General features: G+C 43.6%; 1 protein-coding gene across 1 annotated transcript; it reads right to left on the reverse strand.

Annotated features, from left to right (window-relative positions):
• Positions 1 to 1,797: 1,797 nt before the first annotated feature.
• On the reverse strand, positions 1,798 to 3,997 carry LOC306975383 (cytochrome P450 2K1-like; the record flags this gene model as incomplete). The annotated part of the gene is made up of 6 exons (XM_079572894.1): positions 1,798 to 1,866; positions 1,951 to 2,124; positions 2,345 to 2,505; positions 2,586 to 2,735; positions 3,430 to 3,598; positions 3,812 to 3,997. 6 exons carry the CDS (start codon positions 3,995 to 3,997, stop codon positions 1,798 to 1,800), a joined length of 909 nt encoding a protein of 302 aa, XP_079429020.1.
• Between the last annotated feature and the right edge of the window lie 12,015 nt (positions 3,998 to 16,012).

Raw genomic sequence — 16,012 nt, forward strand, 5'->3', positions numbered from 1 at the left:
GGTTTTATTGACTATTTGTGCATATTTCTCGTTTTCCCGTGATGACTCAAGGTTTAGCTTAGCATTAGCTTTCTCCGGAGGCTCTGTGCATCATCAAGGCCCTAAGATATTCCCAGCTCAGAACCAGCCGCTGAAATAAGCGTTCTTGTCACCGGTTTGAATCCTGGGTGTTACTCGAAAATACGTGAATGTGCTAAGGCAACACTTCAGGCATGTTTTTAATGAGGGAATGACATCATAACATGATGTAAAGCTTGAAAAAGTCCATTTTGCATAATACCCCCCCTTTAACATGTCCCACTTTATCACTGAAGCCGCCCTCATGATTTTTACGTCTCACTGCTCAATAATATATTGCGATCTGTTGCTCGCCAGTGTTATAAAAGTATGAAAAGGTTGGTCTTTTTTTTAGTGGGATGAAAATGCCTGATCTATAAAAAACTAAACTAATTTCTCTGTACTTCAAAGTTCTACAAAATTGTCCCACTGGTCTGTTTAAACTATTTGAGGTGGTCACACTATTTCAAAAGCAGAATAAAACTCCCACAGTCATACTGTTGTTATTTCTAGCAGAAAGATCCTTTGTTTAAAACAGATTTTTCTCCTTTTATAATCTGCTCTAAAGTCATGAAATGTAGTTTTTCAATATAAATGCAATACATATCTGATTACTCGACAAATCTACGTAAATAATTGATAGTTGCAGCCCTAATATTTTTGTAAGCGAGTGTGCATTCCCCCCTCTTCCCTATAAACGAGCGAGAGCTCTATAAAATTTGGGACGGTTCACATCCATTTCGGGACAATGCCAAATGGTTTTCGGGACGGTCATGAAAAAAGTTAGTCTGGAGCCGTGGTTTCTCATAATGACCTGCCCAGAATGTCTAACCACTGTTTGAACTGGCCTGTTGAAAAGGAGTAGAAATCAGAAAAAGTGAACAGGAGGCTGAGACAGCTGTGAAATGTTCATTGACTTTTTGATTGTGATTGACATTATATCTTGAAATAAATCAATCTGAGGCACTGTGTATATAAATGAATGGAAATGTACAGAACAGACTGTGAATGGATGTCTAGAGGAGTCAACTTCTACCTGGTATTGCATGAAAATAAAAAAGAAAACCCCTCCAGTTTTTTTATATGTTGTAGTTGACACATAGGGCTACATTTTTCCAACTGGCGTCGGAGAGTTTGGGCGTGTCCCACAGTGTCACGGTCAAAATATATGTACAAAGGTCATCCACCTAAAAAATATCAAAATACACGAAAAAGGCGGCCATGCCTTTTTTCGCGAAAAAGTGAATAAATGAAATGCGATATCTCGAAAACTGTTGGTCCGATTAGTTTAAAATTTGAAATTTTGGCTTTTCTGGCCATGAATTACATATGTACCAAAATGCTATTTTTTTGGGTGATCTGAGATGGACTGACCCTTCTGCAGTCTGCCTGAGTTGGTCACATGTTGCTGTGACGTGTCCTGTCAGGTTCTGGCGCTGTTTTTAAAGGAGGCAATTGAAATTCTGAAACATGGCCCTGAGACAGTAAACCGGGATGAGGGGGCTTTTATGCTTTCGCACACCTGGGACATTGTATGGTTGGAAAACAGATCCACAACCTGTGTAAATCAGCTGACAAGACACATCACAGCAACATCACTGGACGTGTAGGGCGCGGCGGATATATGCTTCTTATAGCAGGCTGAGGGCACCATCTGTCTGACTTCTTCAGGTCGGTGTCCCAGGTGTGAGTAAGTTGGTATGCCCCCTCGTCCCGGTTCACAGTCTGCAGATGGAACTGTCAGCCTGCTGCTACAAGCAGGAAGACCGAGCCAAAAACTGTCAGGTATGAAACAACACACAGGTCTGGCTATAAGAACATAATAAATTTATATTTTTCACTCGTATATGCTTTTGTGTTAAGGACGGCGGGAGAGTCAGAATAACCGCTCACCTTTTTCTGTCGAACCAAAAACGAGTCCACGAACCCCCGACACATTTGGGGGTTGAGCGTCTCCCTCAAGTTCTTGAAAAACTGCCTTTGTTGATTCTCGTTCCCTTCTTTCAGCTTTAGAAATTCATTCCTCTTTGGCAGCAGACGTCCGAGCCACGGGAACAAGATAGCAATCTAAAACAAAAGTAAGTATTTAGCTAGTACTTACTCACAACATGTAACAATGTTAAAAGCTTTAACCTCTCAACCCCCACCTGAACCGAGCACATTTTCTGCAGTTTGGCTTTAGCTTTTAGATTTGGGTAATACCGAACTGGAGAAAATACACTTGGTTCAGGCGGTGAGTAAGAGGTTAAAAAAGTCAATATAGCACAATGTCTCCTCTGAAGATTACCTGCACTGATGGAGACCCAATGATCTGTGCGACTCTGTTGGTGTTATTGATTAAAGTTATGAACTTAGGGTCGTCATACTCAAAGCGACTCCCGTAGACCATGGAGCAGATTATATTGGAGACTGCCTGGTTCATTGGCTGTGTGGTGTCGAACGGTTTTCCTATCAAGTACATGAATAGTTAAAGGTTTGCTCATATGGGTCCAGTGGTGACTTGAGGTGTGAAGATTTCAAAGTCTCACCTTTAAAGTTCTTGAAGACGTCGCAGAGATACTGGACCTCCTCGGTGATCTTGTCCTCGCACGCTCTCCTCCCCATCCCATAGTCTCTCAGGTTCGTCAGGACAAAGCGCCGCACCTCCCTCCATGGCTCGCCGTTGGACCACATCACTCCTGAACAGAGCAAAAAACATCACCTGCTTGAAGAGTGTCTTGTTTATCCCGGTGCGCGTGATTGACAAACGGGATCAACCAATTAGAGAAATGCTGGATATGACGCAGGAAGAGATAACCAGTGTTTCATGCCTCCACAGCGCTCCAGAGACTGTCAAGCAGAATATCAATCATTTTGACTTTGATTTGAGAATGAATTGCAACCGGGGAAGCAGCGACATGCTGCTGTTAATTCATCAAACCACAGAAACATAGAGAGAAATTATTAAAAACAAATGAGCGCTAACTTTTAACACATAATGTCATTAGGCTAAAGTAAAAAGCCGCTCATGTTCATGTATAATAAAAGCTGTGTGTGGCACAAGGACAGAAACCGGCTGGTGATCATAAAGGGAAGGTGTCATGTTCAACTGCCCCTGTGAACTAAAACTGAAATTCAATTTAAGTAGTGCTGGTGGTTAGACTAATAGTGTGGCTACACTAGCCCTGATTATGTGACATTTTGGGTCAGCCTTGAGATAATTGGTGGATTTTGGCTCGGATATCGATATATAAGCTCCTTTGTAAAAGACTGAAAAATGTGGTTTCTGCAGGAGCTTAAATGGAGACACAATGTGGAAAAAAAAAATTAAGGTGTGTTGAGAAATTGCGCCTTGAAGTTACAATTATCCAAATATATTTCGGCGTTTGTTACCAAGTTTGCCTTTCTTCATAGCTTTTGTGAAAATGGCCATTGGGTCTCTGTCCCCAAACACCTCGGCGTTGTCCACCAGACCCTCCTTCACCGTTTTATATCCCGCTAGAACCACCACCTTCTTGGGACCCAGCCACACCGTGAACACCGAGCCGTACTGCTGAGAAAGCTGTGGGACCAAAGAAACGGACATCAGGATTCATGCAACAAAAGCTGGCTTCTGGTGAGGTTTAAAATCCGAGTCCACAGCGGTGGCCCAGGTCATTTCAAAGACACAACAATTTCAGTTCTGCTTTCATCAAGACTTAAAACGTTTTCACTCAAAGTCTCTACTGTAAAAACTGGGAGCAGGGGGTCCATATAGAAAAATATCTATCTTCACCTCCATCAGTGTGTTGTAGGGCTGCTTCAGATCCAGCTGCAGGAGGTTTCCCACCACGGGAAAAGGCCTGGGTCCCGGCGGTCCCTGGTCTGATCCCAGACCATAGAACAGGTAGAACAAGAGCAGGACCAGGACTGCCCCGAGAACCGTCCCGGGACTGGAGAGGAGCACGTCAGTGAAGCCCATCTCGCCTTCTCTCTGGTGAGCTGTGAACAGGAGACTTTAAAGCAGCTGTCCATAAATGATTGTATGAGCAGAAAGAGGTGTTGTTTCTGGGAGAGAGATAACAACGCTGAGGTGGAGACCCTTACCCTTCACATTATCTCACAGACGGTCATGTGATTTTTGAGAATGTGTACCTTACACTTGAGTAGTATTTTTGTTGAGAACTTTAAGATTTTTTACTCTGGCTCTTGCAGGTTGGTCCCAATGTCTAGTTTCTGCAATGTCTTCGAGACCTTTTCGGGTACCATAACAAAGAGACTCCATACAACTCTTTGAAATCTCCTCTGTATCCGACAGGTCTCGAAGACAAAATAACAACAAATAGTGTTCGCAACGTTGCCACAGCTGCACCGTAGACCTCTCGGAGGCCACTGAAATCTAACCTGTTCTTTTTCACCATTTCAAACATCTCCGTGACCAGCGGTAACTCCAGTCTCCAACAAGTCTCTAGACCGGTGACATAGGCGCAGTCAGAGTTGCGGAGATAGGCCCTTTTGCGGAGACTTGATGTGGCTATAATACTTAACAGGCCGTAACCCTCGAAGGTCATTGAGACATTGCTCAATGTGTGCAGAGGTGAGACAGTTCATGAGGTCAGAACTGTTGGTCAATCTTTATGGACTCCTTGCCTGGCTAACACCAGACTACTGTGCACTCGAATCATTTCCAACTGCACAACAGTCTGGGGACCATGGCCGAAATTTTCGCATGGATTTTGGAACCAATCACAGAACGAGGAGGGACCGCAAGGCCATGACGCACTATTCAATATACGGAAGCTTGTTGTTTATTTACGGATCCAACATGACAGCAGCAGATGCGACGATCAAGCTTTAGACTGTGTTTACAGCGGGTACGTCATATGTAGCAGACCCAAGTTTTGGGCCTGATGAGCTGATTATATTGTTCCAGGAAAACAGGTGAAGTCTCTCAATGCCTCGCTTCTGCCATTTAATTAATACCTTCACATGTATAATAAATACTTTCACAATTGTATCTAGTATGCAAAAATATGCAATAAACTGTCCTTTCTGTACAGTAATTTTAAATTACTTTCATCCCAATGACATTTTTACTTTTTTACTTGGAATTCACAATATATTAATTAGGTTTTTACCTTTTAGCTATTTATCTGTCTTATTTATTCCTCTCTTTTAACCAAAATACTGTTTTAATATTCACAGCCCGACTGTTAGCTTTGCCAGGGACGTGCACAGATGGTGTTGCTCAAGCACCTGCCCCTTTGCCCTGTGCCCTTTAAGTGCCCTTCTCAAGACCATTTTTTCCCCCTACCCAATATGAAGTATTATTTCTTTCATTGTTCTTAGATATTTGCCCTACTGAGCCAACATGTGCTGAAAATACAGTTTTAATGCTCAACAACTTCAAATCGCGCTTCATTTCTCCTCTGCCTCTCGAGCCGCGGCGGCGCTGACGCTCCTGATCAATAAAGGGCGTTTCCCCCGTTTGAGAAGATGGTACAGCCCATCCCTGTGAGACGCGGGAGTAACGCCGGGCTCACACCTAGAGCGGCGGGAGAGCGGAGAGCGGCGAGCTTCCATTCATTCCCTACGCTGCCTGGCGACCGGAAAGAAGCCTCCGGAAATCCACAGGAGAGCGGCGAGATACGGGCGGCCGGAGCGGAGACGCTATGCAAATACAGAGCCATTTCTGGCGGCGGCTCCAACCACAGAACAAGATCTGACAGACACCTGTGCGTAATTGGCTCATGCGCAAAAGCTGCGTCTCAAACCCACCTCCACCTGCTCCTGCACACGGGGGGCTGGCCAAGGAAGTAGAGCAAGCTGAGCCACGGAAAGCGTTTTTTTCCCCGCTTGGTGTGAGCCCGGTGTGAAGTAGACTCAGTAAATTCAATAACTTTATGAACGAGCCAGCGCGACATGACGGGATTATTAACGCCGCATAGGGAATGAATGGAAGCTCGCCGCTCTCCTCTCTTCCGCCGCTCTAGGTGTGAGCCCGGCGTAAAGGGAATGGAAACGAAAGGGCCGTCAGAGCGAGGACGTCAGCGCCGCCGCGCGTGTCGAGACCGTCCGGAACAGCGGCAACAAGTCAGTAACTTAAGCGGTTCTGTTTTGTCGTGCTATAAAATGTTCTGAAAATGAGCTGTATTATTCAGACTAAGTCAGGGCTGAGGGTAGACCAGGGCCAGAGCAGAGTGAGCTGAACCAAGGACACAGAAGGGAGAGGAGGAGAGAGAAGGGTGAGGAGCTGCCTGGGTTCTGGACACTGCATCTGTGGGAGGAGCACAGGAACATGAACAGCCCAGGATTATTGTTATTCAAGATATTTTTGACAAACCAGATATTTTAAGTGCAGGCTATGGTACCTTTGCTTACTTATCTGTATTTGTGCTAATCTTGAGTGCAGAGCAATGTGATAGTCCTACATCGTCCTCTAAAGTCTAGTTTGTTATTAGGTCAACATAATTGGACATGTTAATCAATGGTCTGTTTGTGACAGAAAAAAAATCACTTTTTTTTCCACATATTTTAAAGTCTAAATTGTTTGTTCGTTTTTCAGGATAATTTGCAACCTCCCAAACAAGTTCATATTTGACCTATTTTTTTTAATTATTGTTTCAGTTTGCACATCGGATTTTTTAATGACTTTCCACATAACGCCTTATTTATAGGCTATGATTGTAAAAAAAAAAAAAAAGTGAAATCGTCTAAAATGTAAAAATGTATCTTTTTTTTATTGCAAAAGTGTATCATTTATGTCTTTAAAACATATTTCCACTTCAACTGCAGTGTCACCCTTTTAATTTCATATGAGCAGAGTTAATGTTATAAAAGCTCACAGCCCTGTGTTCAGGAGCCACTTCCTGTGACGTCATCGAGTTCACTCGTTCCAAACGCTGAAAAAGCCGAGTCCACACTCGTGAACTCCTCAAGTCCGTTCTCCGAGTCTGTACCCGCAAGTCCGTACCCCGGAGTTCACAAGGACGGAGTCTGCAGTCTGAGAACTGAGAAACGGCCACAGAGAGACAGAGTGGTGTGCGCCTGCTGCTAAAGTCAAGTTCCCTGAGCTGATTCCCAACACCTGTGCTGCCACACCAAGACACGCCCACAGCACACACAAACACAAACACACAGAGGAGGAGGTGGGGATACAGCTCTACCAGGTTACACCTGCCCCTCAAAATGTCTGTGCACGACACTGAGCTTTGCTACGTCTTAGCTCATCTCCGTCTAGCGCAGCTCATGCATTGTATGGTAACACATGTATACTGGCAGGCTTGGCTTTAGCTTCTAACTTTTTTTCAGTATGCTTTTTTTCAAAACTAACACATCTTATCTCTCTGCCAATGGCATTTAAACACATTACACAATGTCAGGATACCAACAGGAGCTTATATTATCCACAAAAAAGAGCTTTCAAATAAAATGTACACACACAAAATGGCGCCCGCAGCATCGCCTTGACTTAGCTTTTTCACGTCTTTTCACATGCTCAAAATTGAACAAAAATGCAGTGTTTACCGACTGATTCATAAAGTTACATTTAGCTATGTTTCTTATAAGTATTTTCCGACCCTTTTGATGTGGTTTATGCTGTTACTAACCTGGAAAACAGGAAAATTAATGAGACAGGTTTCTCAATGCCTGCATGTGCCATTTTGAAGAAGGAGGGCCTATGACCTCACAATACCGGCTCATGAAGTAATGCGCCACCTTCTGGCGTGGGTGTGTAACTACAACTAAAACAAAGTTATTACATGAAATCAGCGTTGTCCTAAAACTAAACAAATAATAATGTGAATACACATTACCAGGGGCGGAGCTAGACACTCCAATCATCAGGAGCTTAGCACATAAAAAATGTGGGTCGTGGACAGAAATCCACCTGCGATGGTGCATATATTTTGAAAAATACAATAAAATGAAGCAGTTTTTTTAACGAGCCCTACAGGACTGTAGCCTCATAATAATGATGGCTTACACTTGTATTTATTTATAGAAGTCTGTGCAAGCTGGGCCACAGCCAGGGTTTGAATTTCACAGATGTAATTTAGTGCAATTGTGTATTTTAGATGAACATATTCTATTTTAATCTCTTATTATACAATGATAAAAAAAAATAGGCTAAATTATTACTTTATATATAATTTTAAAACACTCACAATTTTAAGCTGGTAATCCTTTCGGTAATTTTATTATATTTATTCGTTGCTGTATATAAATCTAAAGTCTAAAGGAAAAATAACATAACTTTTTTTCAACAAGGACTCACTCACGACAGTATTAGATCAAGCCAGTTATAGACCAGGACTAAACCAGGATTAATTCAGAACAGAATCAGATCAGAACCATCAATAAAAAAGCAAAGAGCAGGACAAATGGCTCACACGAACATGGACTAAGCTAAAGTTGCACAGATTCTGTCCTAAACTAAGACAGACAGTACAAAATAAAGTCTAATTATTTTCTCAGAGCCACATTTGAATCTGTGCATGTTGTGGAGGCTGAAACAACAATATCAACAGGTAGATTTTTGGATGAGCTAAACTTATGTTGTTTTAGTTGTAATTATGTCCACTTCTGAATGTGTTTGAAAATGATCAATTATCAATTTGAACCCTGCCCTGCAGTTTGGGAACCACCACTAAATCACTGACTACTTTTAGGTTGGTGTTTGCTTCAGGACCATTAACCTAGGCCAGTACTGCAACTTGCACCAGATACTGAAATACTTCCAATGTATAGACACTTTCCCTTTTGACAATTGAACCCACTTTTCCCACTGTTACTGAACAAACTGCAGGGCTATTGAAGCTGCAGGCACTTTTCGCAGTGCACTGTATCATGTCAGTAATCCAAACTAAAAACAAGCACTGAGCAGGCAGGGCTGGTCTGACTATTTCTTACCTGTTTCTTGCTCCATTTCCTCATTCTGTCCTCATTCTGCTCTTTCCCTGTGTCATTTCTCCCTCTTTGTGCTATAAATCCACCAGAGCAATTATTAAAAACCCAAAGTTATGACATATAGGTATTACAAACGTGTGAAATTGTTCTGTTGTTCTCTCTCACCTGGGTTTCCTTCCTGTCTTTTTTTTTAAAAGCACCTGATATCCATGGTGGCAAGTCACTAAAAATATATTATTATGTCATAAAAATTAACCAGGATTGTAATGAATTACAATAGATTTGTGGAAACGTGTGGGGCTTCGCTTATGTATTGTCCATAAAACAAAGCTAATTAGTTTACTCTAGTGGCACCTTATGGTCGCAGCATCAGGAATACTAATGCTAACGCTAACGCTAATGCTAGTGAGGTAAACACTAGTTAGGAGGGGGAAGTTGGCCTTCGTAGCTTTCAGGACACGCAGTTACGTTCGTGACAGATTTATGATTGACTACACACAAATGACGCGTGGCCACGACCTTCGATTTGAGAATCTGATGAGATTGAGCCGAGTTCTGCTCCGGCTCCGATCAGGGCGCACGGCTAAAGTCCGACTGACAGACAAACAGGAGAAGTTCAGGGAAGGGTAATAATTACGGCGTTATGTTGCCGCATTTGTTTTTTTCTCATATTGGACGAACGGATAGGAATGCGTTTATAGCTTGCGGCCAAAAAAAAAAAGGCAAAAAAAAGATCCGGGGCTTTTGAAAAAACATTCGAGGCTTAAGCCCCCAAAGCTCCGCCACTAAATGTCTGTGTCAATAGAATAATTTTTGGAATATAACTGACCTGCATCACATGAATGATCGCATGTTTATTTTCTCGCAGATCACTCCAACACTGCGTAGCTTATACAACCACGAAGCTGATGCTGCTCAAATATAAGGCATTTTAAATGCAAAATGGTTACAATTATTCATCGACAGACATTTATATGGTTTGAATCGTGAATCAAATTTTTTCGAAAAAAAATCACAGATTTTACAGCTCTACTATCTATCAATGTATCTGAACATCTGAAGAACGACTTTCTAACATTTTTGTCTCGTCAATGAAAACTGTTGGACTTCTTGTTACATTATCTCTTAGCCTCGAGTCGTGCATTACCCGTCTCCGACAATTCATCTGGTTCTTTTGGATCATTCCGTTGATAAATGAAGACATTAAACCGATATAAGAATCATCAATTATTATTGAGAAAATAAATACGAACAATAGTTACGCTTCACGAGCAGTTGGTAGTTCCACGTTGAGACAACACAGCGCCGCGGCCCCTCGTGAGAGATCTCTGCCACTGCTTTGTCTTACACTTTTATAAACTCCCTGACACCTCCCATGCCAGGGGGCGTCTGCGTGTGAGTCTGCAGTTAATCTCAAATCGGCCAAGGTCGGTTCAAGCTGTTCTCCACATTGTGACAATGTATCTGCAGCGAGCGTGTCTCTCTCATCGCTTCCTGTAACTTCTTAGTTACCATTTTCGTACTCCCTGTACTTTCTCTGTTATATTTACTTGTTATCGTCGTCCTTGCTTCCAGTTACTGCTATGGCAGAAATCATTTCCTAACAAAACTTTCAAGGCAGAGCAAGTTTATTTGTAGAGCACAATTCATACACAAGGCAATTCAAAGTGCTTCACAGTTGCATAAAATTGCAAGAAAGCAAATCAAATCAATGAAACATCAACATAAAAATGAATCAATTACAGTAAAAGGCAAGAGTGCAGATGAAATACTCTCAGTGTCATATGCACGAGTAAAATGAACCGTTTTCAGTCTGGATTTGGACATTGTCAGAGTTGAGGCCTGTCTCACAGCTACAACAGAGTCCACTGCAGTGTTCTTTATCATTTGCTTTAGGCTCATCAATCTTATTTCTGAGGGGCAGTAAAAGGATTAAGTCATTAAAGGAATTGTCTGACAATCACAAGAAGGAAAAAGTTTAGATTTATAGGTAAAGCCAAACTGGAGAAAAATGCTAATTTTAGATAATCAAAAAACACTAAAATGATGATCCAAATACACAGTTTCTTCTCAAGACTTGCCATACATGTGTATGTAACAGCATGTAGAAACATAGCAATTTGAAAAACATATTACAGGTTTTCTGTTCCGAACAAAGAGTTTTTTCAATTTTGCTACAGCCTGCAGTTATATCAATCTACTGGAATAGATTATTTAAAAACAAAATATTTAAAACAAAATAAATAATAATTAATTATGTGCAAAACAGTTATAAGTAATATTGTTTTAATTAAAACATTTTTTTTTACCTCCCTTGCAGACAATTGTGTGTAAGATTCCTTGTTGCTCACTTATGTGATTCAACATAATTATGCTATTTGTAAATGTTACACATTTCTGCATGACTTGTTTAGAAATAATCTATTTTATACATGAATGTACGTGTGTGTGCTAATTTTACCATAGACTGAAATCCGTTTTACACCTTTGAACCGGATTTAAAACAGATTCTATGACACATGGCCAGATCCGGATAGGATCCGTCCCAAATATGCTAAAATCAACACTCATTTCACGTATCTGCGCCAGACCCGTCCCGGATCTATATAAAAATAGCGTCCGTTTTGAACATCTGCACCGGAACTGTACCGGATGTAGCAAGTTTTTGAACGATCCGGGGCAGCTCTGGCCCTGCATCCCTCCGGATCCGTAAAACAGATCCATGCCGGTATTGGGCCATTGGAAAAAAAGACAAAGGCCCGGGTTGGGATAACGGAGTTGGGCCAGATCTACTGCTAGGTCTGGCCCGGATCCGGTCTGAATGTACACTGCGTTCCAAATTATTATGCAAATGACATTTTTCTAAGATTTTCTAAATTGTCAACTCAAATGAGAGTCAGCATAATTTTCAAGTCTTTACCTGGTAGAGGATCATTCAAATGTGGTGGAAAAAAATTCCTAGTGATAACAGTATTTTTTTCAAAAATAAATATAGTAAAAACCTCAAAATCCACTGTTCCAAGTTATTATGCAACTTATCGTTTCAATACATTTTAAAGCTTGTAATTAACTGAAAATGGTCATTTGTTGCATTTGTAGCATTAGGAGGTCATACTTACTGAAATCAAAAGCTATTTCAATCAAAAAAATATTAACAAGTCAAGTTATATTTTACCATAGGAGCCCTTGTGTGATAGCAGCTTCAAAATTCTTAAATCCGTTAAACTTGTGAGTTTTTGGACAGTTTCTGCTTCGATTTCTTTGCAGGATGTTAGAATAACCTCCCAGAGCTGCCGTTTGGATGAAAACTGCCTCCCACCTTCATAGAAGTTTTTTTTGTTGAGGCACCAAAGGTTCTCAACAGGGTTGAGGTCAGGGGAGGAGGGGGTCCACATCATGAGTTTCTCTCCTTTTATCCCCATAGCAGCCAGTGATGCAGAGGTATTCTTTACAGCAGGACATGGTGCGTTGTCATGCATGAAGATGATCTTGTCTGGGAAAGCACGGCTCTTCTTTTTGTAGCATAGAAGAAAGTGGTCAGTCAGAAACTCCACATATTTTTCAAAGGTCATTTTCACACCTTCAGGGAGCCTAAAAGGGCCTAATGGGGCCGACCAGCTCTCTCCTCATGATTCTGGCCCAAAACATGACTCCGCCCCCTCCTTACTGACGTCACAGCCTTGTTGGGACATTGTGGCCATTCACCAACCATCCACTACTCCATTGATTTGACCATCCAGGGTCACACGGCCTCATCAGTGAACAAGACTGTTTGAAAATGAGTCCTTATGTATTTCTGAGCCACTGCAGCCGTTTCTGTTCATCAGCTTCAATTAACAGTTTAGGGGAGGCCCGGATAGAAGGTTTATGCACAACTGCAGCCTCTGGAGGGTCCTACACGCCCGGGAGAGCTGGCGCTGGGAGCGTCCGGGCGCTGCTGTCTCTCTCTGTTTCTCCAGAGCCGCGCTCTAAAACCCTTTCTCCGCAGGCCGCGCTCACGTCCCGCGGGTCGTGCATTAGCAGTACCTAGCCACTCCTCTCTCCGTCCGCCCCACTCCAGCTGTGACTTTTGTTTTGCAAAATAAGTATCCACAACTTAGGCTAAGTGACAAAAAATAGCCGTTCCCCTCCGCGAACCCGTTCATATCGTTCACTGACTCAAAAGTTCAAAAGAGCCGGATCGTTCACGACTGAGAGCCGCCGACACAGACCAGAGGAGCCGTGGACACTGCAGGCACACAGACAAAATAAAGCGTCTGCAGCCGCTCACTGCAAAAAGTCAGGGATATTTTTTGGTTGAGCGTGTGATGTGAGGAGTGTGACATGAGAACGTGTGAAGGCTCTCAGATGCGTATGTCTCACGGCGAAAGCGTGAGAGTTGGCAGCCCTGCAATCGTATTGTGAGGTCATAGGCCCTCCTTCTTCAGAATGGCAGACGCAGGCATTGAGAAAGTTCACCTGTCTCATTAATTTTCCTGTTTTTTCCAGGTTAGTAACAGCATAAACCACATCAAAAGGGTCGGAAAATACTTATAAGAAACATAGCTAAATGTAACTTTATAAATCAGTCGGTAAACACTGCATTTTTGTTCAATTTTGAGCATGTGAAAAGACGTGAAACAGCTAAGGGGCCTGTTACAATTGGCGTACGGTAGTGATGGCCCATAGATGGCCCCGTAGATGAAGCCCCATGAAGCATTGAAGCCTCACAGCCAATTGCATCACAAATGGTTTGAAGCATCAAGGTGCTTTATTTGCTCCACTACGCCATCATGTGGACAAGAAATGTATCAATCAATCAGTAATTTATTTATGGGTTCTGGACACTGCATCTGTGGGAGGAGCACAGGAACACGAACAGCCCAGGATTATTGTTATTCAAGATATTTTTGACAAACCAGATATTGCAGAGCAATGTGATAGTCCTACATCGTCCTCTAAAGTCTAGTTTATTATTAGGTCAACATAATTGAACATGTTAATCAGTGGTCTGTTTGTGTCACTCGTCACAGAAAAAAAAATCACCTTTTTTTTGGGGGGGGGGGGGAGTTGCCCTTTTGTCTTGGTTGAGCACCTGCCCCTCAAAATGTCTGTGCACGCCACTGAGCTTTGCTGTCGTCTTAGCTTATCTCCGTCTAGCGGCTCATGCATTGTATGGTAACACATGTATACTGGCAGGCTTGGCTTTAGCTTTAAACTTTTTTTTCAGTATGCTTTTTACAAAAATAACACATCTTATCTCTCTGCCAACGGCATTTAAACACATTACACAATGTCAGGATACCAACAGGAGCTTATATTATCCACAAAAAAGAGCTTTCAGGGGGAACCCTGCCTTGCCCGTGAGTAGAGTGTATATTCTGTAGTGGTGCTCGTTGTGGGCCTTAGGTCCTGGGTTTAGGGGGTGTCTGCACGTGGGCTTCGCGCTGTCCTCTGCGTGCTCTGGCAGGTGCAGGCGGACGGGAAACGGCTGGGGATCTGGGAGATCGGGCTGACGGACCGGGGAGTGCCGTGCTATTTCCTACACGCAGCGGCAGAGGAAACTCTGCCTGCCGCGTGAGTATCCTACACTGCAGCAGCGTTTTAATTCGGGATCGCCTCTGGCGTTGGCGTCAGGCCTGTCTGTTGTGTGCTGGCCTTTTTTGTGTTGTGGTCCAGGGAGGTGTCCAGCGCGGAGTGGTGGCGAAGAGGCGCGCGACTATAAAGCAGGATCTGAAGACGCGGCGGCAGGGTGCAGAAGCCCTGCCTGACGCGTAAGTGCCGCTACGGCCGAGTGAATTCAGTACCTTCCGAGACTCTCCATGCTGGCTGTTTGTTCTGTTCTATGCACAGGCTTCGTAGGCGGATCTGGCCTGGACAGGACGCTCCTGGACTCGCCTTTTTTTTAGCTTCGTTTTTAATAGTGCTCGTGCCTTCTTTTAAAACTAGACATTTTAAACCTTGTTCTGCAGATTTTTACTGTCAACTTTTATTTAAATCTCTTAATAAATTGTGAACTTTTTAACTGTTTGTCTCTTCTTGGTCACACCAGCCGCTCTCGCCCCAGTGTATTCTCCCCCTCTAACCACTCGACCATTAGGTGCACACTACATAAGCCATAGACAACCCCCTCCTCACATATAAAGCCCAGTCTGCTTTCACCAACCCCTCCACCAGTCAACCACCAGGGTCTCGCACCTGCAAACTCCCCACACACAAAACCATGCGCGCTGCTCTTTTAGGACATTTTTTTTATGAACAGGAGCGCGTGGCTCGGTCAGCGCTGTGGGCGGGCGTGGCTTGGTCAGTGCTGTGGGCGGGCGGGCGTGGCTCGGTCAGCGCTGTGGGCGGGCGTGGCTCGGTCAGCGCTGTGGGCGGGCGTGGCTCGGTCAGTGCTGTGGGCGGGCGGGCGTGGCTCGGTCAGTGCTGTGGGCGGGCGTGGCTCGGTCAGCGCTGTGGGCGGGCGTGGCTCGGTCAGCGCTGTGGGCGGGCGTGGCTCGGTCAGCGCTGTGGGCGGGCGTGGCTCGGTCAGCGCTGTGAGGGGGCACAGCCACTTTTCAGTCTCTGTCAAGGGACAGCTTCAGTGTCTGAGAGTAAAACGCACACTTGGAACAGTCTGCGCGGTCTTTCCCGTGGACTTCAGCGCTTTGTAATACAGATTGTTTCCCGCCTACACCTGTCACTGCCTTTGCCCAAAACCGCTCTCACGCGCTGCTGCAGGGGAGGGAGAGAAACGTTCGGCATTGTGGACTCCCAGAGCGGGGATGAACAGGGAAAGTGTCTATGAGACTGTTATGGTAAACATTGAGACCATATTAAATGAAAACCGGAGAGAAGTTGTCATGAATCAAGCGTGCCGATTTATTTGACATATGCATATGGAGACACACCAAGTACCTGGATACAAGATGCTCTGAAGAACAGTTCACAGCTCACAGTATTTATACACAAAGACAGCACAATGATCATATGATTATGGAATGCCCCAATGGTGTAACAGGTCAGATTGACCTAAGACATTCAGAGACCCTGACGAAATGTATAAGACAAACGTCGCCACTGCAAGGACACAAACACCCTGTCTCCAATTCTAGATAAGATGTCCTGA

The sequence above is a fragment of the Gobius niger genome (genome assembly GCF_951799975.1).
Source record: "Gobius niger genome assembly, chromosome: 15".
Lineage (NCBI taxonomy): Eukaryota > Metazoa > Chordata > Actinopteri > Gobiiformes > Gobiidae > Gobius > Gobius niger.